The sequence below is a fragment of the Chlorocebus sabaeus genome, chromosome X (assembly GCF_047675955.1).
Source record: "Chlorocebus sabaeus isolate Y175 chromosome X, mChlSab1.0.hap1, whole genome shotgun sequence".
In the NCBI taxonomy this organism is placed as follows: domain Eukaryota; kingdom Metazoa; phylum Chordata; class Mammalia; order Primates; family Cercopithecidae; genus Chlorocebus; species Chlorocebus sabaeus.
In genome coordinates this window covers 122,550,305-122,575,494 of record NC_132933.1, presented here as the reverse complement: position 1 = coordinate 122,575,494, position 25,190 = coordinate 122,550,305, and the positions used below count along the sequence as shown (strand labels likewise).

The 25,190-nt window shown below is 38.6% G+C and overlaps 1 protein-coding gene across 1 annotated transcript; it reads left to right on the top strand.

Moving 5' to 3' along the window:
* The first annotated feature begins 3,017 nt into the window (after window positions 1-3,017).
* On the top strand, window positions 3,018-4,323 carry LOC103236487 (nucleophosmin). Its single transcript, XM_037986438.2, has one exon. It carries the CDS (start codon window positions 3,118-3,120, stop codon window positions 4,000-4,002), a length of 885 nt encoding a protein of 294 aa, XP_037842366.2. The 5' UTR covers window positions 3,018-3,117; the 3' UTR covers window positions 4,003-4,323.
* Window positions 4,324-25,190: the final 20,867 nt, after the last annotated feature.

Below are 25,190 nucleotides of genomic sequence, written 5' to 3'. Positions count from 1 at the left end.
TCACACATCATCTTATCTGATTTTCATGAAAAATAAACCCTGTTTGAAGCAAGAAGACCAGTTGTCACTTTCACTTTTTCATAAATGATGAGCTTGAAGCTCCAAGATGTGAAACATTGGATTTAAATGCAGATACTAACAGCATATAAAGACAGTTTTTTTTTTTTTTTTCAATAGTGATGCCTATGGGAGTTTCCAGGTATCTATACCCAGGCTGCAGCTGCAAAATCCTCCCTTCAACTTTGTTCAGGCAGAGTGGAAAACTCCATGCACACATTATGGGCAAATCATCAACTTCACGGCTGACATGAGAACATTTTTGTCCCGGTAAAGTTCTCAGAGATAAGTAAGTGCAAACAGCATCCACTGCTTACTAAAAATAAGAAGTTTCACTCTAACAGGAAGAGTTAGCCTTAGGCACGAGGCAAGTCGATGTCTGCCTATATGGCAAGATTTAGGAAGCATCTAAATTACTTCTTCCTCTTCCTTGATACAAATTCAAATAAATCGCTATCCATTCTATTGTCATTCTTCCAGGTGAGAATGTGTACACAGGACCAGAGGTAGAAGGTGTCATTCTTACAGCACAGCATAGACATGCTAGGTCAAGTAGATGGAATGGAACACTTGGCAAAAACAGAGAAGACAAAGAAACAGAAAGCAAATCTCCAGGCTTTGAGACTTGAAACATAAGCAGAGTCTAATTCAACTTCTCAATAAGGGATCAGCAAACAGAAAAGCATCAATAACAACAACAATAATAAAATTGATTCTTTAGAACGTGCAAAGCACTATGCTAGGTAGCATGAAGGAAAACAATAAGAAAAACATTGTCCTTCCCTCAAGGAATTTGCAGCTTATCTTGAGCTTAGCTTACAATTATTTAATAATTATTTAATCATAATGTTAAAAATTATAATACCTTGGACCCTACTGAAATGATACATATATTTTCTTATTCTCTAACTGACCATATATACAATCAGCACATGAAGATGGGGTGGAATAGGTAAGAGTAATGCATTCCCTGAGAATTTACATGTAGGCATACCTTACTTTATTGTGTTTCACTTGAGAGAGAACACATGTACACATAAAACCACACCCAATTATCAAAGACAGTTCACTACAGAGGTGAAATGGCTGATCTCAGAGAAGAGATATGCTTGAGCCCAGTAATACAAGAAGATACTTTTTACCTTTTTTCCTTAATGTTTGTTTTGTGATTTGGGAATTTTTTTCTGAGGTTAGAATGCAATATTTTGGAAGAGCGTAGTAAGAGTTGAAAGATTTTTTTAACTTATAATCAAAATCAAAATACTCTCATTTTTCCAATGTCCTAAACTATGAACTATATAACACAACCAGCAAGAATTGATTGAATGTCAGTCATGGGTGAGATGTCTTATATTTGTGTAGCATTTAAGAAATCACAAAAGCACACATATGTTTCTGTTTTCTCATAATTTCTCACGTATTCTTATAATTTCCCTGTAAGGTAGGTGGGGCAGACATTACTCTGGCAATTTATGGTTGAGACCCCACACTGTCAAAGACAAAGGCAGTTTGACCACCCTGATGCTTAATAGATGGTTCTGCCATCAAAGGCCCTTGCCACTGTGGAAATAGAGACATATACAAGTCCCACACATTTAGAGAAACAATTACAAAAAAAATTGGGATGCAGTAAAATTAAAAAGCATTGGCCTATGAACCAGAAGATTTTGGCTTGTGCCGCAATGGCACTGTTCACAATGAGTGAACCTGGAGAAGTTACTTGACTTCCTGGGATCCTATGTTTTCATTTGTAAAACAAGGCAACAGCTTTCTTCAAGAGGTTACAAAGAGGTTCAAATTAAATGTTGTATGTGGATAGGCTTTAGAGCAGTAAAGTTCTACATAAATGTGTGGCATTAAAAGGCAAAAGAGGACAAGATGTGATTACCCACACCTGTAATCCCAGAACTTTGGGAGGCTGAGGTGGGAATGAGCCCAGTAGTTCAAGACCAACCTGGGCAACATAGTGAGACCCTATCACTGCAAAAAATGAAAAAATTAGCTGGGTGTGCTGACACATGCCTGTAGTCCCAGCTACTCATGAGGCTGAAGTGGGAGAATCACTTAAACCCTGAAGGTTGAGGCTGCAGTGAGTCGTGATCATGCCACTGCACTCTGGCCTTGGCAACAGAGTGAGATCCAGTCTCCAAAAACGAGAAAAAACACCAAATAATCCAAAACGGGAAAAAATAATTTAAAAGCAGGGAAAGTACTAAATGAAATTGTAATAATAATACATAATAACAAAAAATATACGCATTGATTGTTTGCTATTTCCAAGAGCTGTCATAATATATATAATCATATATAATATAATCATATATATGATTATATATGTAAATATATAATTTTTTTGTTAATTTCCACAAGAACTTTTGAAGTAGATACTGTAGGTATTATTATCCCATTTTACAGATGAGGAAAAATAAGGTTTAGATATGTTTAATCAGTTGTCCAAGTTTACATAGCTAATAAATAGCACAGCCACAAATGAATATTATAAGTTTTTTTCATTGTTTTGTGTGATTTCAAGGAGAAAAACATGGAAGATGATAAAATACAATACTGTGCTTTTTCTACTGCAGTTCCTATTTGATCATTTAATGTGGGATAAGGTTGAATATGTTGATTATCATGAAGACATTATTAACCAAAAAATAATATACAAAATGTAATCAAATTATAGCCCTATAAAACAGTTATGTTTTGAAATAATATTTCTAATAAGAACCAAGAGAAGAAGTTGAGAAGATGTTTATTACAGAGAGATATTTACGACTAAAAAATACATACAGTTAGTTTGTTGAATACGTTGGGTTCAGTGGGTTGAAATTATGAAATGAGTTCATTTTTTCCACATCAGGGGATCTCAGAGCCTTTCCCATATAAGCAGATCACAACCATTCCTAAAAGGCCCAGTTCATGTAAGATGAAGCTTCTCCTTCAAATACCTACTGTTGCTTTCCCTGGTGTGATTCCGTCCTGCGCGGCTGTTCTCTGGAGCAGCGTTCGTTTATCTCCGTCCGCCTTCTCTCCCACCTAAGTGCGTGCCGCCACCTGATGGAAGATTCGATGGACATGGACATGAGCCCCCTGAGGCCCCAGAACTATCTTTTCGGTTGTGAACTAAAGGCCGACAAAGATTATCACTTTAAGGTGGATAATGATGAAAATGAGCACCAGTTATCTTTAAGAACGGTCAGTTTAGGGGCTGGTGCAAAGGATGAATTGCACATTGTTGAAGCAGAGGCAATGAATTATGAAGGCAGTCCAATTAAAGTAACACTGGCAACTTTGAAAATGTCTGTACAGCCAACGGTTTCCCTTGGGGGCTTTGAAATAACACCACCAGTGGTCTTAAGGTTGAAGTGTGGTTCAGGGCCAGTGCATATTAGTGGACAGCACTTAGTAGCTGTGGAGGAAGATGCAGAGTCAGAAGATGAAGAGGAGGAGGATGTGAAACTCTTAAGTATATCTGGAAAGCGGTCTGCCCCTGGAGGTGGTAGCAAGGTTCCACAGAAAAAAGTAAAACTTGCTGCTGATGAAGATGATGATGATGATGATGAAGATGATGATGATGAAGATGATGATGATGATGATTTTGATGATGAGGAAGCTGAAGAAAAAGCACCAGTGAAGAAATCTATACGAGATACTCCAGCCAAAAATGCACAAAAGTCAAATCAGAATGGAAAAGACTCAAAACCATCATCAACACCAAGATCAAAAGGACAAGAATCCTTCAAAAAACAGGAAAAAACTCCTAAAACACCAAAAGGACCTAGTTCTGTAGAAGACATTAAAGCAAAAATGCAAGCAAGTATAGAAAAAGGTGGTTCTCTTCCCAAAGTGGAAGCCAAGTTCATCAATTATGTGAAGAATTGCTTCCGGATGACTGACCAAGAGGCTATTCAAGATCTCTGGCAGTGGAGGAAGTCTCTTTAAGAAAATAGTTTAAACAATTTGTTAAAAATTTTCCGTCTTATTTCATTTCTGTAACAGTTGATATCTGGCTGTCCTTTTTATAATGCAGAGTGAGAACTTTCCCTACCGTGTTTGATAAATGTTGTCCAGCTTCCATTGCCAAGAATGTGTTGTCCAAAATGCCTGTTTAGTTTTTAAAGATGGAACTCCACCCTTTGCTTGGTTTTAAGTATGTATGGAATGTTATGATAGGACATAGTAGTAGCGGTGGTCAGACATGGAAATGGTGGGGAGACAAAAATATACATGTGAAATAAAACTCAGTATTTTAATAAAAAAAAATACCTACTGTTTTGATAGCTGTCCCAGTTAACAATTATTTAATAATTATTGAATCATAATTAAGTACAAACACTTTGGACTTTACCAAAACTATACATACATTTTCTTATTATCTAACAGATTCAAGGTAGGGTGAGGTAGGTAAGAGTAATGCATTTCCCTAGAATGTAGACACAGGCATATCTTGTATATCTTGTTTTATTGTGCTTCACTTTATTGCACATCGCTGATACTGTGTTTTTTACAAATTGAAGGTTTGTGTTAATCCTGTGTTGAGAAAGGCTATCAGCACCATTTTTCCAACAGCATGTGCTGACTTCAGGTCTCTGTGTCACATTATGGTAATTTTCTCAATATTTCAAACTTTATTACTATTTTCATATTGGTTATGGTTATCTACAATCAGTGATCTTTGATGTTACTATTAAAAATGTTTCGGAGTGCCACAAGCTGCACCTATATAAGGCAGCAAACTTAATCAATCAGCGTTGTATGTGCTGTGGTTGTTTCCCTTGCCTCCATCTCTCTCCCTCTTCTCAGGGTTCCTTATTCCCTGAGACACAACAATATTGAAATTGGGTGGACTGATAACCTACAGTGGCCTCTAAGTGTTCAAGTGAAAAGAAGAGTTGTAGGACTTTCAACTTTAAATCAAAAGCTAGAAATGATTAAGCTTAGTGAGGAAGGTATGCGAAAGCCTCTTGTGCCAAACAGTTTGCCAAGTTTTGCATGCAAAGGAGACGTTCTTAAAGGAAATCAAAAGTGTTACTCCAGGTAATACACAAATGATAAGAAACTGAAACACGCTTACTGCTGATATGGACAAAGTTTGAGAGGTCTGAATAGATCAAACCAGCCACAACATTCCCTTAGGTCGAAACCTAATCCAGAGCAATGCTCTAACTCTTCAATTCTATGAAGACTGAGAGAGGTTAGGAAGTTGCAAAAGGGAAGTTTGAAGCTAGCAGAGGTTGAATCATGAGGTTCAAGGCAAGAAGTAATCTCTGTAACATAAAAGTGCGAGGTGAAGCAGCAAGTGCTGTTATAGAAGCTGCAGCAAGTTATCCAGAGGATCTAGATATGATCTAAGATGATGAAGGTGGTTACACTAAACAACAGATTTTCATTGTAGATGAAACAGCCTTCTTTTGGAGGAAGATACCATCTAGGATTTTCATAGCTACAGAGGAAACCCAATGCTGGGCTTCAAAGAATCAAAGAACAAGCTGACTCTCTTGTTGAAGCCTAATGCAGCTGGTGACTTTAAGCTGAAGCCAATGTTCATTTATCATTCTGAAAATTCTAGGGCCTTTAAGAATTATGCTAATTCTATTCTACCTGTGCTCCATAAATGGAAGAATAAAGCCTGGATGACAGCACATCTGATTACAGCATAGTTTACTAAATATTTTAAGCCTACTGTTAAGACTTACTGCTGAGAAATAAAGATTCCTTTCAAAATAATACTCCTCATTAGCAATGCACCTGGTTACCTGTGAGTTGTGATGGAGATGTATAAGGAGATTCATGTTGTTTTCATGCCTGCTAACACAACATCCCTTCTGTAGTTCAGGGATCAAGGAGTAATTTTGACTTTCAAGTCTTATTATTTGAAGAATATATTTTGTAAGGCTATAGCTGCTATCATTTCTCTGATGGATCTGGGAAGAGTAAATTGGAAATCTTCTGGAAATGATTCACCATTTTGTATGCCATTAAGAACATTCATAACTCATGAAGAAAGGTCAAAATATCAACACTAACAGGAGTTGAGAAGAAGTTGATTCCACCTCTCATGGATGAATTTGAGGGGTTCAGGACTTCAATGGAGTAAGTCACTGCAAATGTGGTGGAAATAGCAAGAGAACTAAAATTAGATTCCTGAAGATATGACTGAATTGCTGCAATCTCATGATCAAATTTAAGCAGATGAGGAGTTGCTTCTTATGGATGAGCAAGAAAGTGATTTCTTGAGTTGAAAACTACTCCTGGTGAAGATGCTGTGAACATTGTTGAAATAACAATGAAGGGTTTAGAATATTTCAAAAATGTAGTTGATAAAGCAGCAGCAGGGTTTGAGGGGATTGACTCCAATTTTGAAAGAAGTTTTACTGGGGGTAAAGCGCTATGAAACAGCACTGTATGCTTCAGTGAAATATTTGATGAAAGGAAGTGTCAGTCAGTTCTGTAAACTTCATTGTTGCCTTATTCTAAGAAATTTTAAGAAATCTCCACAGCCACCCCAACCTTCAGCAATCACTACCCTGATCAGACAGCAGACATCCACATGAAGGCAAGACCCTCCACCAGCAAAAAGATGAAGACTCACTGAAGGTGCAGCTCATGATTAGCATTTTTAGCAATAAAGCATTTTTTAAGCAAGGTGTGTATGTTGTTTTTGAGACATAATGCACACTTAACAAACTACAGGGTAGTGTAAGTATAATTTTAAAATCCAGTAGGAAATAAAAAAATCTGTGTGACTCACCTTACTGCAATATTGACTTTATTGCAGTGGTCTGGAACCAAACTTGCAATATCTCTTAGGTATGCCTGTGTATGAAAGCCTAGATGTTCTGTCTCAACGTGCATCAGTTCAGCATGTTTTAAAACTTCTTCATAAAACAGGAACACATTTTATTCTGACTGAGTATTCAAAGCACTAGGAACCATTTCCTTACAGAGATCTGATCCTAGGGACTCATTGAGACCAGTGCCATTGTTGAATTGTACAATCGTTTATTTTCTTTGTGGAGTTTTGCTTCTTGTGTCTCACAGGCAGCAGCTCTCATTGTACAGCAGGTATTGCAGAGATTGAATGAAGTTAACCCTTTTCTGTCATTACACCATTCTAAGTATTTATTCTTTGTGCTTAATTCCTGTCTTCAAAATTGTACACCTCAGTGCTCCCAGTTTTCACTCACATACTCACCATATGCTTGTCTGCAATTATTATGGCCCATTGACTATTGGTATTTACTGGATGCTTTCCTCTTATTTTGCTTAATTCCTATTTTTAAATCTTTATTGCTGTTTGCCTATCTCTGTTTCCATAGTGTTTATTTTTAGCTCATAGCTTATTGGTTTCCCTTTTCATATGTCATTCAATTTTTTTTCTATAGGCCTCACAGAGTTCTTACACAAACTTTGATCATTGATATCCTTCAGAAAATGTGTCAATATTTGATTAAACATCCAAAAACCTAGATCAATCGTTTGTTTAAGTTAATGTCCAGAATTGCATTCAATTCATATGAATAGTCACTACATATCAGTTCTGGGTTAATGAAAACATTAATACATTAATGGTCGATATTTCATATGATCACTAATGAGCATTAGCTGAAGTGTGCCACGAAAACTAGCCCTAGCAACCCCTTGAGTAAAGACGCCAGAGTTTAATGTTGCTATGCCATGATGATTCATTTGTATGAGTCATGTTTTCAACAACATTTTTCTCCTCTGTCATTTCAAATTGTTGGTCAACCTTTGTCACTGTGACTCATGGATTTTTACAAAACACAGAGAGATAGAATGGCTAAGGTCATTGGCTCTCCCTGCCCTTTGTAAAATCTCAATCTATTAAATGATCATTTTGCCTGTTCCACAGTTCACATGGGGATAGAGGGAGATAGCTTTTGAAGCAGATAAGGGAAGAAAAGAAAAAGAAAGAGATTAAAATTGGGACTGAGGTTGGAAAAGGACCACAGGTTGAGGGTCCTGGTGAGAGTAAGGACCTATACGTAGTTCAGAGGCCGTCCTCCAGGGAGATGACAACCTTCAGAGGGACGGCTTGTGATGAACTCAGGGAATCTGGACAGGGGCTCCCAGACTCACCAAGTGAGTCACAAACATGTCTTAGAAACAGTAAAACTGCCTGACCTGAAGCGACGCTGACCAAGCCTTAATAAAAGCTGAAATTGCATTTCCCGCCAGCCTGGTGGGATGAAGCTTGGGTTTAAATTCTGGCTTAATTTTATTCCAGTGAGACAAAAAGTGAATATTTCTTGAAGAGTAAGATTCCTACCTACTACACATGGAAGCTAATCCAAAACTTCTAAGAATTCTCATGCTGTATGTGTCTACATCCAGGACTGATTACAATCTCTCTAATACAAGTGGCTTCCAAGACACCTGTGCTTATCTGCACCAAGCTAGCAGGAAGAGGAAAAACATGGAGGATATCAAGTATATGGTCTGTATGTATCAGCTTGAAAATAGAACATATCACTTCTGCTCATATCTCATTGTCTAGAACTCCATTGTATGTCCAACAGAGCACTCAACTACAAGGTAAGAAGTTATACTCAGTGATATATCCTACTTATGTGTCCTAGAAGAAGAAGACCCTAATTTGTAAAGAGATAGACAGTCTCTTTGGAATTTGTCCTTCTGTCACTATATATTCATTTTTCTTCCCTCATATGGAACACATTCACTTCCCTCCGCAAGCAACTGAAAGTCTATTTCACTCACTTCATCCAGCTGAACATCCAGGACCTCTGAGTGATGTGCACTATTCTCCATATGATCCAGATATACATTGGTTATGTAATGATAAATCCGGGACAAAATAAATGTCATAAATACTTTCATTTAGAATAGAAACTCCTAGCAGCCACCGATCTGTAGCAATTATGAAATCCCGCTGAGGTACAAGACATTTCTTGATTAGACCCTGAATCTCTATCTGGGAAAAATTCCCCTGTCCAAGTCTACTGATTGAATTTCCCTATCACTTTTCTTGCAAAAACATACATCCATCACGCTAGTCTCTATAAAAAGTATGAGAAATTGCAGATATTTAGAGAGCAGTTGGAGTGCAGAAATTTTTATATTTTTATGACTTTTTCCAACTTTCACAGTTCTCTTGTTCATGTCTAATTTAGCAGCAATTTATATTTGTGCAACTCACCTTGGGCATTTAAAAATATTTAATTTTAATGTAAAGAACACTTTATATTCATACTCATTTTATATGTGTAATATTTACTTAAAGTATAAAATTACAATAACAAAAATAGGCTTAAATACAATTGTTATTTAACACAGTAGATTCTTGGTAAACATATAACTCAACTAGTCTGAGCTAAGAAAAGTAGGGCATTCTAGACAGGCATTGTTCAATCTATGCTGGAAGACAGTTCAAGTGTTTAACAGAGAGAATGCAGGGTTTCATGTAATCAGGAGGGAGTTGATAAGTAGATCTTAACTAAGAGAATTTCTCCTTTACTTTATGGCCTTGGGGATTTTGCTGAGCCTACCTGAAGCCATTGGTTCTCATTATTTTATTTGTCTGTATTTTGAAGTGCTTCAGTGTATTGAAGAGATAGGGCTGGATGACCTACAGCAGAATTAAAAAAAAAAAACAGATAGTTCTTGCAGGGCCTGAGACTGTGAAGGAAACAACCAGGATCCCGAAGCATGGTCGATCCTGGAGACAACCAGGATTGGCACATGATTTTGCAGCAATTTTCCAGGGATTTGGAAAGCACTCAGGGGAGGCTACATTTGAGCGACATGACGTCCAGGCTTGCCAAAGATTCCTGTATTTTAAGCATGCCAATGAAGCAGCAGAGAGTGGCATCAGGACCCTGAGCAACCCAAAGGTCACCATTAAACCCAGGATTTTTGGCCAACACTGGAGGAGGGGATGTCTGAAGAATGATTAGGATTGAATATTTCACTGAACTTGTAGGTTTAGCACTTGGGGTACAGTTTGATTTGATTTAAAGAAATAAACAACTGAATATTTCTTGAACAACTAAATTTTAGGTTGAGATTCATACCTGTTACATAGGTAAGATTATCCTCTAGGCACAAAGATTTGGAATGGCATGTTAAAGAGATATTTTTCCCAGGACAGCAAAACATGGTGGGTATCATATTAACAATTCTCAAAATGTTCACGCTGGAGGAAATATGATTGGCAACAAAAATTTTAGGTAAAGGAAGAACAAAAGCTAATGCAAGCACCATCAATGCAGCATTGTGTAGGAAAACAAAAACCCAGTGATGTTAACATGATCTTCCCAACAGTGAGGAGATGAATTTCTGGTGACATTAAACATTTCAAACATTTTTACTCTTATTGCCTAATTCCATATTCAGCAATTGGCATTCTGATATTTTGGTATATAGTATACCGTGTCCACTGGGTGAAAATTGGTGTGTCAAGCTGGCTACAGTATGTTATCTGCTTGACAGCCTTATTTCTCGTTGTAAATTAGCTTTCCAGTTTTACATGATAGCTCTGTGAGTTTTAGATATGTCCTGGATACAACCAGTTCTTTGGCATCATGGTGATTTAAAACAATGCAAATTCTTTGACTTTCCTCTCTTCAAAAGGTGGGGCATGTGTCCCTTCCAGTTGAAACTGGGCAAGGTTTTGTCATTGCTTTGACAAAGAGAATGCAGTGGAAGTGATTCTGGTGGCCAATAAAAGGCTTCTGCCTATTTCTCCTGGAATGATCACTTTTGGATCCCTGTCTGACTGACAGCTCTGTCTGACTGACAGTTAGGAGCATTTTGCCTCAATACGTGTGGCTATAGCAAAGCTTTCTTTTTTGTCAAACATAAGTAAGTTATATAATCTTGTGCACATCTAATAAAGAGTAATATATTCCAATATTGGGGGACAAACTAGCGTTGGACTCATTATAGTCACAACAGGAAACACCATGATGATCTCCAATGGGGGTGTCTTCCCTCAGGAATTTTTAAGGGAAATATTTATTATAGTTGATTTTCATTTTATGAGCTTTTGTTGTGATGCCACCATATTTTTAACATGGTTAATTTATGTTTTGGAATTTTTTTTTTTTTTTTGACCCTTGCCTTTCTTGAAGAAACTTCAGTCATAAAGCCCTTGGGCCACGTATTGGAAAGCACATTGGCATTCAAATACCTTCATGATAAAACACAAAATAAGTAAATCTGTTCCAGGATTGTTACTTTATGTTTTTTCTCATCTGCAAACATTTTCAAAGAAATTATCTTTTCACAGTGCTGCAAATTCTCCAGTAGTATCAACTTTATGTGGGAATAAGTTGTTCTGGCTTTCCATTCAGAGTGTATATGGTTGACTATATTCCTGATTACCCTATTGTTTATTACTGCAAGCAATCTTATCTAAAAGAGAAAGGGAAGAGTTCATGTTCTCATCATTCAGTTTGTTGATGCCTGAGGTTTAGAACCATTCCAAGGGCACTGCTTGTCAGCTCTCTTTGAAATGTCCAAAACACTTTCAATTGCTGTGTTTGTTTTCTGTGAAGTGAACAAATATATACAGATTCCCTTATATATTTAATGTTGATGTATTTGGTGCCTAATCTTGTTATATTATCAAGCAAACCATGGACCAGGTAACAAGGATCTAATGTACTTGAGATATCAATATTCATTCTATGGCTTATTTTTCTGAGTTATATAATCACATAATGAAGGTTCTTTAGTTTTAAGCAACAGAAATAATCTCATTTTGCTGAGGTTAAACAAAATTTATGTGGAAAACTGTCAGGAGCTAATACAGGCTAGGGTTTTGAAATGGGCCAGACTCAAGACTGTCTTCCAGGCTGGAAAACAGGATTCAGCAGTTGCAGCAGTCAGAACATCCCTCCTTTTCATCTTCCACCCCAAGAGGGAATAAAATTTCTATGATTGTTAGTCTTTATTCCTCTGCCTGAGATTTACACTGGTTCAAACTGGGTCAGGTGCTCACCCACTGGCTGAAGGAGGCAGAACCTTTGCTCACAGCTCACCAGACTGCATTCAATGAGGAAGAGGTAATTCCTCCAAAAATTGTTGAGTGCTTTTAAGAAGAGGAAATCGATGCTGGCTGGCTAAACCATACACACTTTTGCTCCAACCATAATTTTTTTTTCACAGAAGACGTTTTCCTAAATTGCCATTTACTTAATTCCCCCAACCCTCCTCCTCAACATCATAATAGGCTAAGAGTTTCCTTCTGTTCCTGATTAGTTCAACTCTTGCTTGATGTAAATCTCCATCCTTGGAGAAAAGAAAGTGAAGTAAACATAGACCTGGGATTGACTTTCTGTGATTGAAGATCTTGACGAAATGCAGACAGCTGGAGTGGGGTGCTTCATTTCTGTTCAAGTCTACAATTCCAGCCTGCTCTCCATATCCAGATCTGTCAGTTTTTCGAGTTTCTGCTAAAAAGGCCTGATGGGTGGAAGAGGGGATGGGCTAGACCAGACAGATGTTGCTAGAGATCATGTTGTCAAAACTCAAAATTGAGACATCTGGTCTTAAAAGCACCTCATTAAATCTTATCACAAGATCTTCAAGGGCATTGTGCTGTTTGTTCTGGGAAGTAAAAATTGATGCTGAAATGAGTCAGAGCAGGGACCTCTGGCATTCAGAAGTGCCCAAGTCCCAGGTTAAAAAGCAAACGGAGTCAACCAGCAAGACCCTTTGGTAAATCTGCTCCTGCTTTGTCAGAATTCTGGCAATTTTCTCTGGTAACTGTATGAGGGGCTGTAGAGTGATCAGTTCCCTGCTAAGACCAGTTGAACTTGAAGGGAAGGCATGGGAATTGGCCACAGAGGTGACTGGTTGGTACTCTCATGTATGTGGAATCATGCAGTATTTGTCTTTCTGTGATTATTTTATTTCATTAGCCTGACATCCTTAAGATTCATCCACGTTGTCTCATATTTCGGCATGTCCTTCTTTTTTAAGGTTGAATAATATTCCATTGTATATATGCACATTTTATTTGTCCATTCATCTGTTGATGAACATTTAGGTTGTTTCTGTATCTTGGCTAGTGTGAATAGAGCTACAATGAACACAGAAGTGCTAATACCTCCTCACTCCAAAGCCTCTGAGACCATATTAGAAGGCAATTCTGAAGAGGACAGGTGTGACCCAAGCCTGGGAACCCTTAGGAAGTAGGCACTATAAAGGATCTGGAGGCTTACTTGAAAGTAAAACGCCAATGGCTGACATCCCTGTGGCCACTGGGGCATAGAGTGGGGATATAAAGGAGAGGTAGGTTTCTATGGAGTCCTGGGATCAGGACATGTTGCACTCTTGGGCTAGTTTTAAAAGGCATCTTCTCTCCACAGTATAACCCCACACCAAGAGTTTTCCTTTTTTTTTTTTTTTTTGAGACGGAGTCTCGCTCTGTCGCCCAGGCTGGAGTGCAGTGGCCGGATCTCAGCTCACTGCAAGCTCCGCCTCCCGGGTTCTCGCCATTCTCCTGCCTCAGCCTCCCGAGTAGCTGGGACTACAGACGCCCGCCACCACGCCCGGCCAGTTTTTTGTATTTTTTAGTAGAGACGGGGTTTCACCGAGTTAGCCAGGATGGTTTCGATCTCCTGACCTCGTGATCCGCCCGTCTCGGCCTCCCAAAGTGCTGGGATTACAGGCTTGAGCCACCGCGCCCGGCCACCAAGAGTTTTCTATTCTACATCTTATTTCTTTTAGACTTAATTTATTTTACCTTGAATATTAAAACACAAAATTTCAAAAAAATAATAAAAAAAAGGCAGACCTAGCAGGTGGAGATCCTCTCTTAGGTATCTGGGCTTTGACTGGGAGCTGAGGGGAATTACCACAGGGCCTTCTGGAGTGGAGGAAAACTGCCCCATATTGCCCAAAGTGTCTTCTTGGACTGGAAGGAGGACACCTGAGGAAGCCTTAACCCCAGAGAGATTGCAGGCTTGAGCAGGTGAGGCTGCTGTCCCTGTTGAAAGGAAGCAAAGATTTCCCACCTCTGACTGTTTTCAGTTTCTGCCCATCCGTGGCATTCTGAGGAAACTTGTGAAGCAATTTCACTGGGGTGCCTGGCAGCTGCCACTATTCTGAAAAAGAGCAGATGGCAGATTGTGTTGAAGAGTAAGGGGGAATGATTCCTTACTTTACACCCCATCCAAACACTCCACATTCTAAGGAGGGAAAGATTCCTGGGACAGGTGCTCCAAACATAAATCTCTGATGTTTTTTAACTTTTCTTTCATGATTTTCCAGTGAAAAAGTTATCTTTGGTCTCATTGTCAGAATAATTCAAATAATAAATTGTATTTATCTTTGAAGACATATAATCTGAGTTACCCTCCCTGTTCTCTTTTTATTAATGACAATAAAGGAATATTATATTAATATCATCCTGATACATCAGTGAACAAACAAACACAAATTATAGAGGAAAGTATTTTTCTACTCATAGTACTCTGCAATGTTATAAAACTTTAAAAAACAAAACTTAGAAAGTATTGTGGAGGAGAAGAAAACATTATCTTGGTTTGACAGATAAAATAGTTTCCTAGAGAAAAGATTATTTGAAATGGCCTAGAAAAGTATGCAAAATTTTTAACTATTAAGTGGAATTTTGGGAAGACAATGCCTCCATTATGAGAAAAGATTCAAAAGAGAATTCTTGTTTAGAAAAGAATGTTTCTTTTCTTTTAAAACATTAAAATGAAGACAACTGCAACAAATGTCATGTGGTTGCAAATGTTTATTGATGTGTGTTTTGACTTGTTTTTTTAATAAATGGGTTTATAGATCCCAAAGATGAGGCAGAATTTTTTTTTTTTGATGACTTGATGAGTTCTACATTTCCAGGGTTGGAGAAGAGACATCCTAAAATCCCTTAAAAAAACCACTGGAAGTCCTCCAATTTATATTTCAAATTGTTAAATGAAAATATCTTCACAATAAAGTAAGGGGGCAAGTGCAGGGTGCCAGCAAGAAAGAGACAAATTTACTTCACCTTTTGCACATCTACGTTTTGAGGGAGATATATATTAACCAATGAAAGGCCTCTCCTAGGATTTTGCCCTTTCAGATTGGAGCAAATAGTCTAGCCTTGGGTATATTGATGCATGCTAAGGAGGTGTTTGTTAAATAAATAATTGTCCTCTATGGAAAGGAACTGATGATAGTGAAAAGGCTATCAACACACCATGGTCAAAAGTATTCAATCTAAATGGCCTGGCACTAAGATTTGTGTCTTTCACAGATTTGCCAGTAAACTGTTAACAAGATGCATCTGCTGATAAAACAAAACTGGTATAAAACGATTATCCAAATGTTTTCAAACAAATGTCATTTCAACAGGTTTTTCATATTTATTCAACCTCCTGCTTCACTTTTTCCCTGGCTATAGTAAGAAGCTGGTAAAAACTGGAGGTTCACTACCGGGGGAAAAACAAAGAATAAGAAATTTAGAAGGAGAAATAATTATTTCTAGCCAAACCAAAGTCAAAATGCAGTAGCTGAGGATTGTTGTTTAGGTGTAAAGCATCACTATGTGGAGCACTTCAGAGTGAACCATCTCTACACCCATCAGATCTTAAGCTTCTTGATGGCCCATTATTTTGTACATCGTAGGGACAATGTACAAAGGATTTCAATTCAATCCTTATTTAGATTGAATTGAATGTTACTTGTGTTAATTACTTGCTGACCTAGAAGTTCTATCCTGAACTTGCACAATCCCTACGAAAATATTTTAGGATACATTTTGAGGAGGTTAATATCTGGTATAAATGATTAACTATCTGGGATTCAGTTTTATCACTTGTTAAAATTTGTTTATATTTTTGGTCCTATTAAGTTTTCTAACTAAAAGCCTTCCTGCAAACTATCAGCAGATGAGTTTACCAGGCTGCCTTACTTGCATCTTTAATTTCCATGAAATCAAAAAAGAAAAAAAACAAGTTTATAGGGGTCCTTCCAGTACACCATGACTCAAGTTTCCTAGTACTATCTAATTTGTAACTTTACCTTTCTCTGACATCAACATCTTGATGGAATTAAAGACTAACGTTTTTCATAATTTAACTTGCCATCAGGATGCAATGAAACCAGACCAGAAAAACAAATACACAGTGGCTTCAGAACAGGAAGCTTTGCACATAACTCAAAGGAACTCAAGCAAAGAGAATGTAATTGCATGCTGAAATCAAAATGATTATTGATCTACAAATCCTTACCTATATACAAAAAGAAAAAATATTTTGAGGACAAAGGACACCCAATCTACCCAATTGTAACTTAATGGCCTTTTGTTGTCATGTGAATTAATTGATGAATAAGGAAAAGGCCCCATGGTTTTCTATGCACCTGTGTGTGTGTATTCTTAGTGACTGATTTTAATTCAAATCATTATTCAATATAGTTTCAGATATCATAGGCTGAAAATTAATAGCCCTGTTTTCAACTTCTTCCTAGCAAGATATTTAGCCGTTGCTTTTACCATTCATTAAAGTTTACTGATATTAAATAAGATTCTTAAAAAGTATAAATTTATGTACATAGAAGTGCAACCTGGCATATCATAGATCCTGCTTCAATTTCTATTTCCTAGAACACTTCTGATATGGTTTGGCTCTGTGTCCCTAGCCAAATCTCATCTTGCATTGTACTCCCGTAATTCCCATGTATTGTGGGAGGGTCCTGGTGGGAGGTAATTGAATCGTGGGGGCTGTTTCCCCTATACTGTTCTCATGGTAGTGAATAAGTCTCATGAGAAATGATGGTTTTATCAGGGGTTTCTGCTTTTGCGTCTTCCTCACTCTCTCTTTGCTTGCTGCCATCTATGTAAGATGTGACTTGCTCCTCCTTGCCATCTGCCATGATTGTGAAGCTTCCCCAGCCACATGGAACTGTAAGTCCAATTAAACCTGTTTATTTTGTAAATTGTCCAGTCTCAGGTATGTCTTTATCAGCACCATGAAAAAGGAATAATACAGTAAATTGGTACCAGTAGAGTGGGGTGCTGCTGAGAAGATACCTGAAAATGTGGAAGCAACTTTGGAACCGGATAACAGGCAGAGGTTGAAACAATTTGGAGAGCTCAGAAGAAGACAGGAAAGTGTGGGAAAGTTTGGAACTTCCTAGAGACTTGTTGAATGGCTTTGCCCTAAATGCTGATAGTGATATGGACAATAAGGTCCGGGCTGAGGTGGTCTCAGATGGAGATGAGGAACTTGTTGGGAACTGGAGCAAAGGTGACTCTTGTTATGTTTTAGCAAAGAGACTGGTGGCATTTTGCCCCACCCTAGAGATTTGTGGAACTTTGAACTTGAGAGAGATCATTTAGGATATCTGGTGGAATAAATTTCTAAGCAGCAAAGAATTCAAGAGGTAGTTTGGGTGCTGTTAAAAGCATTCAGTTTTAAAAGGGGAACGGAGCATAAAAGTTTGAAAAATTTGCAGCCTGATAATGCAATAGAAAAGAAAATCCCATTTTCTGAGGAGAAATTCAAGCCAGCTGCAGAAATTTGTGTAAGTAACTAGGAGCCAAATTGTAATCCCCAAGACAATGGGGAAAATGTCTGCAGGGCATGTCAAAGGTCTTCACAGCAGTCCCTCCCATCACAGGCCCGGAGGCCTAGGAGGAAAAAGTTGTTTTGTGGGCCAGGCCCAGGGTCCCTGAGCTGTGTGCAGCCTATAGACTTGTTGCCCTGTGCCCCAGTTGCTCCAGCCATGGCTGAAAGGGGGCCAATGTAGAACTTGGGCCGTGGCTTCAGATGGTGTAAGACCCGGGTCTTGGCAGCTTCCATGTGGTGTTGAGCCTGTGGGTGCAAAGAAGTCAATAATTGAGGTTTCGGAACCTCCACCTAGATTTCAGAAGATGTATGGAAGTGCCTGGATTACCAGACAGAAGTTTGCTACAGGGGCAGGGCTCTCATGGAGAACCTCTGCTAGGGCAATGAAGCAGGGAAATATGGGGTTGGAGCCCCCACACAGAGTCCCTACTGGGGCACCACCTAGTGGAGCTGTAGGAAGAAGGCCACCATCCTCCAGACCCCAGAATGTTACATCCAACAACAGCTTGCACCTTGCACATGGAAAAACCTCAGACACCCAATGCCAGCCTGTGAAAGCAGCTGGAACAGAGGCTATACCCTGCAAATCTCAGGGGCGGAGCTGCCCAAGACCATGGGAACCCACCTCTTGCATCAGCGTGATATGGATATGAAACCTGGAGTAAAAGGAGATCACTTTAGAGATTTAAAATTTGACTGCCCAGTTGAATTTTGGACTTGCACGGGCCCTGTAGCCCCTTTGTTTTGGCCAATTTCTTCCATTTGGAGTGGTTGTATTTACCCTATGTCTGTACCCCCATTGTATCTAGGAAATAACTAGTTTGCTTTTGATTTTACAGGCTCATAAGCAGAAGGGATTTTCCTTGTCTCAGATGAGACTTTGGACTGTGGATTTTTGAGTTAATGCTGAAATGAGTTAAGACTTTGGGGGACTGTTGGGAAGCCATGATTTGTTTTGAAATGTGAAGACATGAGATTTGGCAGGGGTCAGGGGTGGAATGATATGGTTTGGCTCTGTATCCCCACCCAAATTTCATCTTGAATTTTACTCCCACAATTTCCATATGTTGTGGGAGTGACCTGGTGGGAGATAATTGAATCATGGGGGTGACTCCCCCATATTGTTCTCATGGTAGTAAATAGGTCTCACGAGATCTGATGGTTTTATCAAGGGTTTCCGCTTTTGTGTCTTCTTCACTCTCTCTCTACTTGCTGCCATCTACGTAACAGGTGCTCTTCCTTGCATCCACCATGACTGTGAGGCGTCCCCAGTCATGTGGAAATGTAAGTCCAATTAAACCTCTTTATTTTTTAAATTGCCCCCCAACTCGGGTTTGTCTTTATCAACAGTGTGAAAATGGGCTAATACAACTTCATTAGCGTTGCTCATAAGAAATTTTGGTGTATCTTATCTAGAATAAACTTGTCTATAATTGCTCACTGTATCAGCCAGGATTTAGTTAGAACACAGAAATAACACTAGTAATTTGAATAGAGAAGGTGAAGATAAAGAATTAATCACCAATAAACATACTTAAGTACTAAAAGGTGTAAAAGAAAACTCTAAGGGGTTCAGAGATAGCAGGTTTTAAAACAAACGGCCACAATATCTAGGCTGAAGAGAGCTGACAATGGAAGAACAATAACTTAGCAGAGGATCCCCTCAAGATTGAGGTTCAGATCTCTTTAAAGAGAGCAGGAACAGGCAGCTTCCAGGAGCAAAGACACTTGCCAGAGGGCACAGATCATAGCTGGTGGGACCGCAAGTAGGGAGAATATGATGTGAGAGTATGGCTGACTGGAGCTGATTCATGAGGGCCAGTAGGCTCAGGTGCTGCTTTATAAGAAAAGAGAACAAAAACCTGAAGGGAAAGTGCCTTCCTGCTGCTATTGCCTTGCAGTTTCCCTCAAGCTCGTACTTTAGTTGAAGCATTATGCCAACTGGCAAAGCAGAAATGTTTACAGAGTGTGCCTCTGATATCACAAAGAAAGGCAAATAATAAAAGAAAGATATAGGGCTGAGAGTCAAGAAATAAGTAATTGACACACTCATATATATGATTAACCTATCTTAGGTGCTCAAGTTTTATTTTTTTTTTAATGTAATGGCCAATATATGTTTTTTTTCATCCTCTAAATCAAGGCTAATAAACTTGCATGATCCTAAAAGCCCAGAAGATTGCCCAAATGAGTAAAACAGTACAGATATAAGACAATAAGGTGTGGGATGAATCATGGTGAAGCAGAGAGAACAAGCCTGACCTCCTAAAAGTGATCCAATTCATAAATATATATCTGCAGTCTGTATGGGGAGCGAGTTCACAACCGGTGCATGGAAACCCAATAGTACTGTGCTCATAATTATAAAACTAGATAATGAAGCTGTCTACAAGCCAGAGGATTTTATTTCGTTGTGTGGCTTCTGGGGGATTTTTGTTTTGTTTTGTTTTGTTTTGTTTTTGGTATGGCCAGTGAAAACTATCATTCTCAAGTTAGCTATGGAACCACAGATTAAATTACTCATCCAGTAGACTGGAAAGGATTTATCATTTATCCACTGTTTAAATGTCTCCAGTGAGTCTTCTGGATAAATAATTCATAGTATTTAACCAGATATATGTGCAGGTAGGTTTTTAGCTAATTGAAAGTAATCATTTTTAATTTTGTGTCGGAAACAAAAGAAGTAAAGGAAGCAAGGTTTCTTGTATTTTAATATTCTACATGTTATGCCTAATTTGAATTAGGATACATTTCCACATTGGCAATTCCCTTGTTTATGATTTAAACAGCAATGACAATAGTAGTATCAGACTCTATTACAATTACTTTGTGGAGGTAAAAAAAGAAATAACCACTTAAAGCATTGTAATTACATCAATGTTATTAAATCCTCTACGTGTGTTTTTAAAGGTCAGAATTCGAACATTAATTACCTTCCTGCACTGAAGCATGAAATGGCTTCAAAGTCCTTAGCTAAACAAGGATTGTGACTAAATTAGTGAGGGTGAAAACTAGACCTGAGAGCGACTACGACAAGATTTGGCTGTAAACGACAGAAGTTATGTTATATAGAACCATATGTTTAGTATTCTCAAAAAGGACTTTATTTCATGTGACTTTATTTTTCTTTTGAATGAAGGTAATTTGTTCAATATATAACTAAATGTATTTTACATTTTATATCTTATAAGATTATTCATGTGTGTACAAAACTGAAACTCTCTTAGTAAAACCTTTGGTTCCAATTTCTGGTTTGGAAAATATCTTCATTGTAACTATATAATAGCAATACTACATTTGTCCACAGTTGAAAAACAAAAGTCATCTTAGGTATCTAGGTTTTAAAATGAAGTACATTAGATGTATTCTATAAAGTGTCACAAATGTACTTACTCCTATTTAACTTTTGCAGTTCAGTTGGAACACAGAGTGGTATGGTAGGAACTCAGAGGCTCTTATCACACAAGACTACTTTCAAACTCTAGCCATGCCTTATGCTACTGATGGTAAATACACCCAATTGCTGAGCCCGGGTTTTCTCATCTGGGAAGACAATATTTAACTTGTAGAGCTAAAGTGAAGATTAAAAGATACACTCCATGAAAACCACTCAAAACGGCGCTTGGTACAATTAACATTACCTTTTTGATTTGAAATACACCATGATTTTTTACTTGAATACACCATGGATTTTTAGATCTATGTATTAGGAGTAAAACAATGTAATAATGTAGACTATTTTAGGTAAATCAGACACTTTTATTTTATTTTATTTGAGACAGAGTCTCGCTCTGTCACCTAGGCTGGAGTGCAGTGGTGTGATCTCAGCTCACTGCAACCTCCGCCTCCCAGGTTCAAGCAATTCTCCTGCCTCAGATTCCCGAGTAGCTGGGACTATGGGTGATGGGGTTTCACCATGTTGGCCAGGCTGGTCTCGAACTCCTGACCTCAAGTGATACGTCTGCCTCAGCCTCCCAAAGTGTTGGGATTAAGGAGTGAACCACCACGCCTAGCCACTTATTTTATATTATAACAACTTTGTTTCCTTTTCCATTTATTTCATCCCCCACCCTCTGCTAGTTGCTACCTTCCATTTTGTTCTACTTACTTTTATATTTTGTTTTCTGTAGACCACCCTGCATCTTTTTCCAATCACTTCAAATATTCTTAAAATATCTGTGGGAACTTTTGTTCTTTGTATTAGTCTGTTTTCATATTGCTGTAAAGAGATACTTGAGACTGGGTAATTTATAAAGGAATGAGGTTTAATTGACTCACAGTTCTGCATGCTGGGGGGACCTCAGAAAACTTACTCTCATGGTGGAAGGGGAAGCAAACACGTCCTTCTTCACAAGGCAGCAGAAGATAGAACTGCAGAGAAAGGGGGAAGAGTCCCTTCTAAAATTATCGAATCTCATGAGACCTCACTCACAAGAACAGCATGGGCGGACCACCCCCTTGATTCAATCACCTCCCATGAGGTCCCTCCCCCAACACGTGAGGATTACAATTCTGGTTATAATTCAAGATGAGATTTGGGTGGGGACACAGAGCCAGACCATATAAGTCTTCCACTCCAAAATTGAACATATGTTTTCATGAGGAGGCTTTCTGACCTAAAAAATCAGGTTCATGGTTGGACATCACCGTTTACTCATACAAAAGTCCATGACTATGACTATAAGGGAAAAATCAAGTCTAATTCAGCACTACTGATCAGTAGGAGGTCTATATAACTAAATAGATAAACATATGGTCAACTCTCAGATATTATTACTTTAAAAGACTAACTGGTAGTGTCTTTCCTTCATACACGCAACTTATTGACTGATTGTGATAATGCCTAAGTGTACAATTTTAAAGAATGTTTAAATGGCTTCAGAGCACTATCTCACTCACCTTCATTTTAGTGGCTATATTTCACATACATCATCTAAGTGCAAGATGAAAATGAGTTAACATGAAAAGAAATTATAATGCTATGGGAGGCACCATCAACAAATGACAGAAAAAGGGCAGCAAAAGCGAGGCAACTGCAATCATCCAGACAGAATTTCTTTTTCTTTCTTTTTTTTTGAAACAGAATCTCACTCTGTTGCCCAGACTGAAGTGCAGTGGCATGATCTCGGCTCACTGCAACCTCCACCTCCCGGATTCAAGTGATTCTCCTGCCTCAGCCTCCCTAGTAGCTGGGATTACAGGTGTCTGCCACCATGCCCGGCTAGTTTTTATATTTTCAGTAGAGATGTGGTTTCACCATGTTGGTCAAGCTGGTCTCGAAATCCTGACCTCAGGTGATCCACCCTCCTCAGCCTCCCAAAGTGCTGGGATTACATGTGTGAGCCGCTGCATCTGGCCCAGACAGAATTTCTAAGTAAGGGTTTAAGTTCTCGTGGCTTCTCTCTGAAGATCTTCTTCTACCTATTATCAGGCCCTCTTACTTGCAACCCCACCGCCATCATTCCACCAACCTCATACATCCGGATCAAAATTCCCTGACAAGGACAATCCAAAAGTTCTCTCTCCTCTCAGTAGAGACAAACTCCCATTTCTTCAGTTCACCTCTTCTTGGTGACCAGTATTATTTGAAAGGAAAGAAGGAAGAATATCTAATTTAGTAATTCTGACTAATGTGTGAACCTTTCTGTTGGTACTAACAGTTTAAAAGAAGAATATTGTAAATCAAATTAACCTTTACAGATAGTATCAACACCTTTAAGAATTATACTACTGGGATCCCAGAACTGCCTGTCCTGTGCTGAATATAGACTTTCATCTATTACCTGATGAGAAGACATTTGGAGCTTTCTCATGATGGTGCTGCCTGCCAGCCAAGAGTTGCATTTTCAAAGTTTTGCCATCCTAATTTGCCCATAGCACTGTTGGTAAAATATTTATAGTTTGTTGTACTTTTCTCTCATTATTTTATAAGAGAAAAATATACAGAAAAATGAAAGAGAAGAAGGTAAGGGTCAAATTGAATACAATTAAGGCAAAGATTGACACCATCATGTATGCCAAAAACAATACCCTCATTGAACTTACATAACAATAACAGGTTCAACCATTTAGGAAAAGGATGTTAATGAATGCACATTAGTAACTGCATGTTAAAAATAAGAGCCTGTTGCAAGTTTTTTTCTAAAGGCACAAAGAAAACAAGATGCCAATAGAGGTTTGAAATCACGATGCAAGAACCATCAAGTTTACATGATTCTTAATCCCTCATCAAGTTAATAAAATGATTCAAAGTTGAAACGGGAAAGGAATGTTTGAGAAAGCCATTTGTGTGCTAAGGGAACACAAGGTGGAGTGATGGAGGTACTTCTCCTTTGAACTGAACTCCACAGAAGGACTTTAAAAAGCTAATGTGTGTCCTCTGCAGTTTGGGGGACATAATGAGTTAGTGTCCAACTCTCACCTGGAAATCTAAAGGGCAATAAACAGCATAGGCAGAACACAGAATGGGAGAACAAGAATATGTGGCGGGTTGAGCAGCCTACACTCAATACTTGGCAAAGCAAAAACAAGTACTTTTTTCAAGAAGGGGGAAGAGAGAGAGAGAGAGAGAGCGAGCACATTCATGCTGTCACAGGTTTATCTTACATCTTATCCAAAAGATTTGCCTAGAAAAGCTAAAAGACCCAGTAGAAAGGAACGAGAGAGAGAGAGAGAGAGAGAGAGAGAGAGAGAGAGAGAGAGAGACAGATGTCTGGGGACTGAGGAAGGAGATATAAACTAGTGGTACAGAAGGAGTTTCTGGAGAGAGATCCCAAGAGATCTAGGGTGAAGGAGTGTAGAGGAAGATCTCCAAATTATCTCTGAAAGCACCCATGAGAAGAGACAACTTTAAACATTTGTCATGGCCAGACCAGAGAAAACTACAAGATCGGCATCAGTGAGGTAAGAACTCTTCTGCTCCCCTTGCCTCTTTCTCCTTGATATCTTCCAACCCTGTGGGTATCTGCAAATGTAAGTAGCAAGATATGGAAGTAGGACTAGAAGTGCAAAGTGAGGAGAGATTAAAAGCCCCCTCTGTCCCACTGTAGGCAGTTAAAGTGGAAATGTCTCAGACTGGGAAAAATTTAGCTATTAACTTTCAGAGGAACTGAGTCAATAATCAATGAACCCCTGGCTTTGAGAAGCCTGTGGATAGAAATCAGGGGTTTCAAGAACTTGAATGGGAAAAAAATAGTTATGCATATGTCTTCATGGGCTTCTAACTGAAATGTAGCCTCTCCTTTAATTATGAATGCAGGCAACACGACACAGTAATATTGGCAGTACCTGTGCAGAAAAGAGTTAACGTAGTAGGTCTGAGACTGCTATCCTTAAGATGGCCTGCTCAGAAGGTTAGTTTTTGGCTGGCATCTGGGAACTTCAATTTTGAGAGTGTTCTCAACCTTCCCTAACTCATAGGGGCGACTCACTGTGCCTGGACAGTTTGTGCAAACAACATAGTTCACACCGAGCACCTACTTCCTTTTTGTGTGTCTGGAATTTTGGTACGTGCTAGGTAGAGGGTACCTACGTGACCAGCTCTCTATAAAAGCCCTAAGGGTG

What these genes read in the sequence shown, in the direction of transcription:
- LOC103236487 (XM_037986438.2), top strand. Translation starts at nt 3,118, where the DNA reads ATGGAAGATTCGATGGACATGGACATGAGCCCCCTGAGGCCCCAGAAC.